We start from the raw sequence: 11,354 nt of genomic DNA, 5'->3' as shown, positions 1-11,354 counted from the left end.
TAGCCCTATCAATTAAAGTTTGTCTAATAATAGTTTTCATATAATAATCTAAAATAGTTTTTTTCTTCATTGATATTTGCAAAAAAGGAACATATCACATCATTATTTAACAATTCTTTATTGAGTTGGCAAATTTAAAAAAGGAGCAGGTTTGTATTTTAGCACCTTTATACAACTTATCAAATGACTTGCTGGTTTATTATGTTCTCCACATTGCACATCAACCGGTTGCAGAACATTAGATGATATTTAAGCTTTGAGAAGGAGAAGTTAACTCAGCGACATAGAAATCAGAATACAACGTTTTCTTTATATTTAATTATTTTATAATCAAGTATTTAGATTTTGTTATCTAGAATTTTAAGGAGTGCATGTGACATAAGTTACAGCAAAACGTGAATTGTACAAATGCTACATAGTATTAGACAGAAAAGATGGATTGGGGGGAGGAGTGTCTAAGGCATCTTTAATTTAATAGTAAAAATTCTAGGGGTCTTACAAAACGCAAGAATGAAGCTTTAGAATGTCACATTAGATTTTATTCCTTACATGCTGTACAAAGTTAATATCCTTCAAGGCTGGCAATGCCAACCGCAGCGCTAGGTAGCTTAAATTGTTTTTTTATATTCTACATGAACTGTGTCTGGCAAGCACAGTGTATTTACATACTCACAGATGAAACACAAACATGAACAGGCTTTGTCCGTCCACCCAAATGGCATCACATGTCTTCACTGTCTCAATAAAAATACATCATATATTGGCCAGCTATGGTTTCAAGTGCTGGAATAAAATCTAATTTACACTTTTTGGTCAGATTTCCCTGTTGCTTGCAGAGAAAAGAATAATGTCAGATATTATGTAGCAAATCGGCACCATCCACATGTACATCATTATTAAAACAACTCACCAAACAGGTGAAGCTAATTTGACTCATTTTTCTCATATTTCTTGGATCAAGTGAACATCAAAGGAACCTTCAAACATGTACAAGTGCAAATTGACGACAAAACATCAGCACATCCTCACTGTAAAAAAAAGCAACAGTGTGTATGAAACAAAATGATATTTAATACTGCTGATCACCTGTATATCAACAAGAGGATTAGCTTAGAATAAAGCTGGAAAACAATCATGTACAAAGAAACTCATCATGAGGAAAAGTCTTTTCTTTTTGCATTCTGCGACATGATTGTCAAGTCAGGCCAGATAACTGCAAATAACATCATTTGCATAGGCAACAAATCGCCAAATCATAATTATAATAATTATACAGAGTAAAAAGCAGAGGTGGCAGAATCTAAGTTAGCCTGGAATTTAGTTGTATCACAAACTGAGCTGAACATCACCTAGTACGAATATTTACCCTCTTTGACACCGGCTGCACTTTAGGAAGCAAGAAAATATATAAACATTTAGCATAAAATATAAAAGACAACATAAGCAGCATGAAAGCTGTATCAGAGTGTCTCATTTAAACTGATAAAAAGTTAGACGCATCCCGCTTCACTGAACCAATGTGATTTTGTACCAAGGAAGTGTTGCTGCGTGGAACCGTACCAGAGGTGTGGACGGCCAAACACAGGGACAGTTGACTGCAGTCAGGACCAACTCAGCCTCTCTGACAATCCACCCCAAATACAAGTGCTGCGGCTCTTTCTCCTTTTCTCTGACGGCAGACATTTACGACCGGAGGCACAAGGTTTCAATCACGGAATCCTGATTCCCCAAGGGTTCCCCCCAAACTGAGGCGGGTTATCTGCCACAGATACTTTATCTTTATAGGATGTTTAACTAGTTTGCGTCACAATCAATCCAGACTTTCTACTACAATAATATCAGGACTGTATGTGTCAGTTATCTTAATAAAAACCTTGAAACACTGTCATTCTGTGGCCACGTGTCTCAGAAGTTAAGACGTTTACCAAAACATGTTTTTTTTTTGTGTCTTTGTACATTTGGACAGTGATGTTAAACTTTTACTGGTAGAATTTAAGGCACCCTTTCCAAGTCGACATACTGAAACTCTTCCAAGCTGAGTGGCGCCTGAAGTGCTGCTGTTGTTGAGGTACTGGCGGATGAACAAATGATTGTGCAGCCAGAAAAGCTCAGGCCAGACTTAAAACACACCTTAACATCTCCTGTTCTGTTGCTGCTGCTTTACTGTGTAAAGTTTACCAACATGCACATTTGTAAATCAATTTGTAACAGTTGTATGGGAAAGTTTATAAATAGTTTATTATTAATAATATTATGTATAATAGTATGCATATACACACTTTAAAAACAGCCAATGTAAACTTCTAACTTCTTCAAATGTCCTCTGTGTGTGTGTGTGTGTGTGTGTGTGTGTGTGTGTGTGTGTGTGTGTGTGTGTCTGGGGGGGGGGGGGGGGGGGGGGGGTGCTGCAATGGTCCCCAAAGCAAAGGTTTGACAAAATCTTCTGAAACACACTTAGCGTAAAACTAAAAACCCCTTCCACTGGGGTTAAGCTAGTTTCTATTCAGCTGACAGTTGTCTGGTGCTTCATGGCCAATTTCTGGGTGATCCAGAATTTTCACAGTAAATAAATAGAAAAATTAAAAAGAATGAAAATGTGGGAGATGTGGAAATAACAGGAGTCCTGGGGATGTCCTGGGGATGTCCTGGGTGTCGGGTTCCGGTGTTGTTCCTCCAGAGACGTTCATAAATAAGTAAACAGTGTCAAGCATTTGTGTTTGAAGCCCGTCATCTAATCATCTTACATATTCAGTCAGAGCCGTTTCTGGCTTCTGGTCAGACCAGAGCAAAGAAACGATAATAAACTATTATTATTAAATTTTCTGAATCGGTTAAGTCCACCGAGAAGGATGTCTTTGTACATCATGTTACACAGTGTCCAAGAGAAGGAAGGGGAGGATGGGGACTTTATTTTGGAGTATTTCCCATTATGGGATAAGCCTCAGCCCCCTCTTGGGATAGTCTCCTCTGCCTTCCTTCCTCTTACACAGTCTTCAGTCTGTCTGTGCATGTGCCTGGTCTGCTCACAGGTTCTTGGTGTTTATGTGAGTCTTGTAATGCTTTGTCAGATGGTCACTCCTCATGAAGCGTTTCTGACACTGGTTGCACTCAAACCGCTTGTCCCCTGCAGAGTCAAACAAGAAGCACAGGGGCACGACTTAATATTCTAAGAGCTGAAGGAGTGGATGCATAGAGCAAATTCAGACTTTATGCTGAATGTTATGGCCTTGATGTTTTATCAGTACAAATCAATTGCTAACAACAGAGTAGAGAGACACTCCCATTCACTTTTAATTAAAATAATGAGCATCCAGCTTCTTTGTAACCTTTACTAGGATAAAGGGATCACATGGTAAATGAGTGGGTGACTTCATAGTTCGTTTACCATACCTGTGACCTGATAGTACCTTCAGAACATGTTAGACTGAAAACGTTTAGTTTACCACCATATTTCACAGGAAAATCAGTAGGACTCGCTCGATTCTGTGCTGACTGCTAGAAAGCTTAGATCTGCAGGGGTTTATGGACCAGCCAGCTTCACCTGTTTTTGTGCGCTTACCTGTGTGCGTCCTGGCGTGCCGCTGCAGCTCATCGCTGCGTGTGAAACGTTTCCCACAAAAAACCCAGTTGCACACAAAGGGCCTCTCGCCCGTGTGCAGCCGGACGTGAGCTCTGAGCAGTGACGTTTTCCTGAAAGTCTTCTCACAGCCAGGGACGTGACAGATGTGCTTCCTCTTGCCCACCTCTCCAGGTCTGCAGACACAGACACACACACAGTGAGGCAGGCAGTTTCATTTCAGCTTTGACTTTAATTAATTATTAGTACTCCCTGCCGTGCAGGGGTCTGTTCGCATCTGTTCACTCTTGATGCACTCACCTCTTGTCTGCATCTTTGCAGTTGGGGCAGGTGCAGGCCATGCGCCGCTTCTTCTCCGTTGGTTGTCCAGGCAGCTCAAGCGTCAGGGTGTGGTCCATTTGGATGGCTGGCTGGCCTGGAGTTGTGGCCAACTGGAGCCCTCCACCCTGCATCGTTTGCACCGTGAGGTGCTGTTGGCCTGGCAAACACAGAAACAGATGCACTGTAAGCGACACAGCAGGGTTCCTTCAAAACTTGCCAACCTGCTGTAACGACACTATGAGCTGACAGCCATGAGTCATAATGAGGACATTCTTTACTTAATCATTAATGCGGCATTAACATAATAAGGAAACAATGACTTGACCATAAATTCAAAACAGAGGGACCTTTAATTTGAAGCTGAACTGGAGCCGCTCAAACTCTCCAGGACTAAAGGGTACGACTAAAGAAGGGGCATCCACGCTTTTGTTGTGTGTCAGCTACTGAGGTGTTATGTTCCTATTTACCTCCTTGCCTTTATGTTGTTAGCCCATGTGTGGTTTTATTATGTCAGTCGGTTAAAGAATAAAGTAACACAAAGTACCAATAGCTACACTACATCCTGCCAGCTTGACTCACCCCCTGCGTTGGTGATGGTTACAGGAACTCCCTGAACTTGGACCCCGTTGATGCTGATGGTCTGCACAGCCTGAGCAGCTGAGGAGAGCTGAGACGTGTTCAGTGCGATCATTCCACCTGCTGGGGCGATTTTGGCCAGAGTCCTCTCTTTCCGCCCGCCTGTCTGCGTCTTCTTGGTGCTGGTCGGTGGCGATGTGGTGGTCGTAGCCACCGATGTGGTGGGGGTCGTTGCTGTGGATACCGAGTCTTGGAGCAGGACCGACTGCCACTCACCCGAATTTGTTTTGAAAAAGATCTGAGAACAGAACAGAAACTATGACTTGGGTGGCCAAAAAAATGTCAAAGTTTGGTTCAATGTTTTAATGTAGTTTTTTGCCTACAAGACTACAGATTAGAAAAATACCTAACTAAGCTGATAAGCTGTTATTGTTGATCAACTGTTAGCTTTATGTTTGCAGACAGTTAGCTGGGAGAGATGTTCAGCCAACTGCATTGTTTCGATAACTCATTACCAAATCTAAGCCGAGAGCCCGAACCGTGTGTGTTACCAGCAACGACAGGTCTCAACGTCTCCTTACTTCAATCTAATGAACAATCCTAATGTGCACACCACTGTGCAAAATTCAAATTAAACTTGGGTTGAATTCTGGAAACCTGAGTGGGCGTGGGCTCCGTTGGGGTGACTTGCAGGTTTGAGGGGACCGGCTGTCTCTGAGGCACGGGTGGCAGCGTGGCTGAGGCAGCTTGTACGACCTTTAGGGCTTGCTGGGGGATCTGAACCACCTGGGAATCTGGTTTGGGCTGTACCAGCTGGACCTGCTGCACCACAGCTGGCTGTCCAGGACTCTGCACAATCAGCAGGTTGTTGCCAGCCTGCAAGTACAGACACAGGAAAGGTTAACCTGTGATGTTCAGGTGAGAAAACCATAGTATTGGTACAGAGCTTCTACCCCAGCTGTCAATCTGACCAAGTGTAGACACCTAGAATTTATATTTATTTATCTTTCTGACGTATAACCATTCACAGTCACTACTGCCGGACTTCGTTACAGCAACAGGAACGTCATGTTGCATGTTTGTGCGACAGCATGGAAGTAAAATGTAACAAAAAATGTCGATCTAGCCTTTGGTGCTTTACTTTTACAGTAGAAGCCAGAAGTACCTGTATGATGTTGTCACCAGTTTCTATCAGTATGGTCTCCATCTGCTCTGGGGAGGGGGAGGAGGCCTGTGCAGGAGGAGGAGGAGGATGCGGCGGAGGCTGAGGAGCCAGAACCACTTTCTTCTTTCTGCCCCGGCGTCCCTTTCCAGGCGTGGGAGGAGCAGCCGCTGTCTCTGTGATGATTTGTGTCCCACCCACCTCTCCTGTCGCTACATTGAGTGGTAGCGTGAGGCCACTGGGCAGCTGCACCACATTTGTAGCTGTGTTGTTTAGCTTCTGTAGCTTAGGGCAAGGTTTGATGGCTACAGTCTTCTGTGGGGTTACAGGAGTTGTGGCAGGCACAGGGGCTGGCATGGTCATGGGAGTTGTAATGATGGCCTGGTTGGTGCCTGGAATGAGCTGGATCTGACCTCCCTGTGGCATCACCTGGATGGTCTGGGTGTTCTGAATCTGTGGCACCACCTGGTACTGGATGTTGGCGGGGGCAGCGGTATTGGCGCGCGCTGGGCTCTGCTGAATGGTGAGGACTATGGGGCTGCCGGGGGCCGTGGAGCCCAGGCCAGCAGGGAGCTGGATCACATTGCCCTTAGTTGAGAGAAAACCCAGGTTTTTAGGGGGAGCAGGGGCAATTGGAGCTGGTTTTATGGGGAGGAGCCTGCGAGGCTGTGGCTGCGCTGGTGGAGAGGTTGCAGGAGCCTGAGCAGCAGGAGGTCCAATTTTACTACAGGTGGCAGCCAGGAGGGCCAAAGGGGAGGGCTGTGTGTCCTGTAGGGGCAAAAACAGGTAGATGCAGCAACTCAGAAAAAACTTACACTGTCTGCATTAACAGCATCATTAGCAGAAACAGGTCAGCGCTTAAAAAGGAGGCAGCTGAGATAACAAGAGAAAAGGGCAAAAAAAATGTTTGTATGTTGTATTTGTGCTGTAAAGCTACACAAAACTATAAAAAAGTCACTTTTATCGCATCACAGTGGATGCAATTGTTAAAGCCATGGTGGCGAAATTATAAAAAAAATACAACAATGTTTTCTTTCCATAAGAAATACAAATATTACAGCTTTTTGAATTCTATAGGAGATCACGTTCCGTAAACATGTTAAATGGTTGGCTCAGTTTAATCCTTCCATAAACGTGTTCCTACAATGTGCAGAAACCAAAAGGTAAATAATGATGAACAATGAAGTTAGAACAGTGAGGAGTGCACCCAGTAGAAGTATATCTGGCTGCTACTCACTTGTGTAGAGGCAGTGGAGGGCTGAAGGTATTCGCTAGGACTGACAGTAACAGTGGTGGCCATACTGTCCTGTTGTTCTGGAAAACACAAAGTCAACAGTCAGAGCGAACTGGCTGCAATGGCTCTTAAAAGACAGAAGACCACATTTAAGAAAATGCTCTGCAGTGTCTCACTGTAATCAGAAAATCACCATCACTGACACAGTCATTATGCTAATGCATTAGCTTGTGTACTATCTTTCAAAACTCTGTGGCAACTCTCAGACACAAAAATCAAACAATATTACAACGACAGAAGCACATGAAACTGCACAACACTCCCACAGTTCATCCTGAATAACGCTGAGAAACAATGTACTGTAAATGTAGAGCAAATTAAACCTTTACACAGATGTTTCAATAACTCAACGTGGAGGGAAGATAATTACAATATTTAAACAGAACTGTATGTTAAGCATGTAAAGTGTGAAGTAAGTTTGTCTTTCATGCATCATTGTGTTCAGACATAATATTGCATCGTATTAAAGTAGCAAATACTGTAAACAAATCTATTTTCTGCTTACAATTGTCAATGCATGTATTGTTCTAACGGAAGAGTTTTTTCACACAGTAGGCTACTGCTGCTACTACGGGGTTGAAGAGGCACCTAGAGCACAGTCACAGCCACCTAATTTCCAGATCATTCTATATTGCATTACATTTGCTTAATAGGTAGCATGTATGAAAAAATAAATAAACAAACATAGTTACTTGAAATACAATAGAACAGAGAATGGATATTTTAGCCAATTCACATTAGTAACTCAGTGCCGGCTGCCTGATGATTTGTAAGCTTAATGGCCTCCTCTACACTATAATAATCTACTGTAGGTAACTGTAATGATTCAAAGCACTGACAGTCTCACTACAGAACATCAAGTGAGCATTTTTATGAAGCTTATTAGCAATGAGACCCGTTGTGTTTGGCCATGAAAAAGTATGAACGCACACAACACAGTTACAGGCAATTCTCACTTGGCAAAATCAATGCTCTGTGTATGCAAAGGATCCAAGGTATTATTAAATAATATTTTATATTTATGTTTAGATTGTCAGCATTAGAGACACTTAGGGAAGGCAGCCTGACAGTTTAAAAGCAAGGTAAATCTTGAGAAAAATGCTACTCATAGCCACAATAGGCTGCAGCGGCTGTGTGGTACACATCTTACTTATACTAAATGACCAGGCATCAATGCCTAGATACAATTTCTACAAAGCCCACAATCACAGCTTTTTAAAAATAGTGGTAGGAATGTTTTAGGTTTAACTGAAGGTGTGCTTTTGAGTCACTGACACAGGAAGCGGCGGCACATGACAGGGTTAGTGTTAGGAAGTCAGAGGGGCATTCTGCACCCAAAATACTGGTGCGAGGGCTGCATTAGCACATATCTACTATGACTGCAAAAGATGCTGATTTCATGCTTTCACTGGAGAGCATTTAAGTAGGGCAGAGTGTGCCTCCAAAGTAATAAAACTACATCAGACTCAGAGCTTAGCATTTGTTTCTCTCTGTTAGAGAGAATAAAAATTAGAAAAAATAATTTGTTAATGTCGCTATAATAAAAATGACTAACTTATGATATTAGGTAATTATTCCTTAAGCAATAATGCTAAACATTTGATGGTTTTACCTTATCGCACTGAGAGAAAACAATGAATGGACAACGGCATTTTACTGGAAAAAAAAAACACATTTATCACCTACACTCTAGAGATTTACACAGTACTCAAAACCATTTCTAACAAAACATATTAAAATATTCGTGTATTAAGTTTTTCTCTGACTTAAAACTGAAATGTAAAAAGTGAAGCAACAACACTCGAATTCGAGAAACGCAAAAAGCAGAACAAAACACTTTTTACAACACGATCAGTCTGCTTCACCTGTCAACACTAAACTTCGACCTGGCAGAAAAGAAACTGTTGTGGTTGTTTGTGTGAAGATTAAAAGGGAACCGTTTCCCCTGTTAGAGCTACAAGACTCAATAAGTGAAAGTATTAAACGTGCAGCTGTTGATCCTGGTGCTTTAACTTCACTGTCAAACCAAAAACATTCAGTCTGCTGAGCCGCTAATCTCTCTTGGCTTAGCTGAGGTGCGTTTTGGATGGACCAGCGTAGACGAGTGATTACACAGCTGCTGCAGAAACTAAGCCGACACAACCAATAAAAACTGTCATTTTACGAGTGGGAGTGTGACTTTAAGCCTTAGTTGCCCTAAGGCGCAAAAAGAAAAAAATAGTGTGGCCTCAAAATAGCGCCGCCATCAATCAGACACTGCTGGTTTGCTCTTCAGTGCACAAACAGCTAATGCTAGCAAGCTACCTAAACTGACCGGGACAAGCTGAAGAGGCTAACAACTGTCTGAAGCCAATTTGGATTAGCTGCTGCGGCGTCGTTTAAACACGTTGATATATTTCTGTATTTTACAGTGAAAGTACTTGGCAGATGGAATACACCAACATACTGGAAAAAAAGAAGTGAAAGGCTAGCCAGCGTCAGCTAGCAATATAGCTTGTAGTAGCATATTTAGCTAACTGACGCGTAGCTAGCAAGTCAAACTCTCTTTGATAACGTTACAAAAAGGCAGCCCCTTTCCGGAAGTGCATTGCATATTTTAGTTCACACAACGCCTTTAATTCTCCGCAAACATACTTATTTTGCGGCATACTGTCCAGTGCTTTATTATTAAATGCATACATAACGTTTAAAGAAGTAGATTGTAATATAAACACCAATGTTTTAATTCCTACCCACCGCTCATGACGACATTCGCTCTCCGCGAGCCTTGAAGACCGAGCCCGTGGAGGAATCCGCCCGCGCTGCTGCACCAATCCACGGACAATAGAGCGTTGAGCGACAGTTACACTGACCAATCGCGATAAGGTATCTTTGTGATTGAAATTTGTCTGAACTAACCATAACGTGGCATTCTTGTACGTCAGTGGATGTATAACGATTCGACCAATGAGCTTTGAAGTCAGTTACTACAGAGGGCGTTTCTAAAGCGTAGCCACTAACGAGGCCTGTGCCCTATTACAGCAGGGTTGACTTCATTGACGGCGCTCTGCGCCAATGAGGTGTTTGACGGACAGTTCGCTCGCAATAAGAACGACAGCCGCGCTGATCAATAAGCTTCGAGTCGCTGACTCTCCCACATTTATCATAAGGACTATTCCGTTAGAAGACGTCGCGTTTGAATTTGTCTGTTAATGTGTTGAACTAAAGACAGACCCTGCGGTTTTTGAAACATACCTTCATATTTGCTTTCCTTACTGAGATGTGAGTTGTGCTGTGTTGCACTGGTTTCGCTTTAGGAGCGTCATTATAGACCGCTCACAGTGAGACGGAGGCTCAGCACACGTTTAGACCTGGTTTGAACACTAGCAGCTCGCCGCTGTTGCCGTGTTGATCCCGTTCTGCCACTGCAGGACGTCCGCCCGGTGGTGGGCATGTTCTGGTCGTGGCTGTCACTCCCATCGTCTCCAGCTGCAGGGTCCAGTGGGCTGTCTCTCTGTCTCACTGGATCACTCCCATCCACTGCATCCAGTGCCCATTTCATATAGGCTTCTCTTGACCTCTCTGGCCTCCAGCGGTCTCAGTGCCCTCACTGGGCTTCGCTGCTTGGCTTTTTAAAGTACTTGGGAAATGAGAGTCCTGCTTTTAGCTAAAGCTCTTTCTCCCTCTTCACCTCAAGTGCACTGTGGAGAATGCAGATACTGTCTATCACCTTCTCCCCCGGCACCTCTGTGGAGAGCTTCAGAGAGAAAGAGCTGCATAATTTAACTGGTATATCTCACTTTTTCCTCACTTAACAGACCCCATCAGCGAAAAGCATCCGCTGGAGAGTTTCCATCCTTGAACAAGGGAATAGCTTAAAAAATGAAACACTCTCCATGCTGAGAAGCTACAGCGGCAAATGGGAAGCACATCATCGTACATGGGAGCTGCTGGATACTTCTCTGTTACTAAAACCCTTTGTGTGTGACTGTAGCGATTGTTCTTGGGTTTTATAACTGTTCAGCACATAAAACAAACATTTGAAATAGGTCATATGTTGTTCTGAAAACTTGTCCCGGATATTTCATAATTTAACAGACTGTAGCCATAAAATGACAAGTTCTGGTGGTTAAGGTGCCAGAAACAGTTGCACTTGGGAAACATGTTATGCACGGTGGCATTTTGAGATCTGGTTTTCACATTCTCTAAATGACAAAAAGTAAAAGTTAAAAAAACACAAAATCTAAATAATTCAAGAAATCACGACTATATTTGCAGTCTGGTCTAATTTATTTGAGAGATGGGGAATTTTTAGGGTGCTTTTTGAATCCACTGTGGGACTAAAGTGTGATTTTTTTATGCTGTTTCCTTTTTGTAATATTATTATATCACCACTGGGAACCCTGACAAATAATTTTAATAGGATTTTGAAACTAGACTGCAAA

At 42.7% G+C, this 11,354-nt stretch overlaps 1 protein-coding gene across 2 annotated transcripts; it reads right to left on the bottom strand.

Annotated features, from left to right (window-relative positions):
- Positions 1-517: 517 nt before the first annotated feature.
- sp2 (sp2 transcription factor) lies at positions 518-9,804 on the bottom strand. 2 transcript variants are annotated; one of them, XM_029160224.3, is made up of 8 exons: positions 9,667-9,804; positions 6,874-6,950; positions 5,640-6,404; positions 5,132-5,350; positions 4,478-4,772; positions 3,878-4,055; positions 3,560-3,753; positions 518-3,124 (listed from the first exon to the last, which is right to left on the bottom strand). In XM_029160224.3, the coding sequence occupies exons 1-8, from the start codon at positions 9,671-9,673 to the stop codon at positions 3,024-3,026; spliced, it is 1,836 nt and encodes a 611-aa protein (XP_029016057.1). In that variant the 5' UTR covers positions 9,674-9,804; the 3' UTR covers positions 518-3,023. The 2 variants fall into 2 exon arrangements, with proteins under 2 accessions (XP_029016057.1, XP_029016066.1); XM_029160233.3 differs by lacking the exon at positions 9,667-9,804 and adding an exon at positions 8,543-9,531.
- Positions 9,805-11,354: the final 1,550 nt, after the last annotated feature.

Source organism: Betta splendens, chromosome 1 (genome assembly GCF_900634795.4).
Source record: "Betta splendens chromosome 1, fBetSpl5.4, whole genome shotgun sequence".
NCBI lineage: Eukaryota > Metazoa > Chordata > Actinopteri > Anabantiformes > Osphronemidae > Betta > Betta splendens.
Note: the sequence above shows the minus strand (reverse complement) of the source record. Positions and strands in the feature narration are given on the sequence as shown.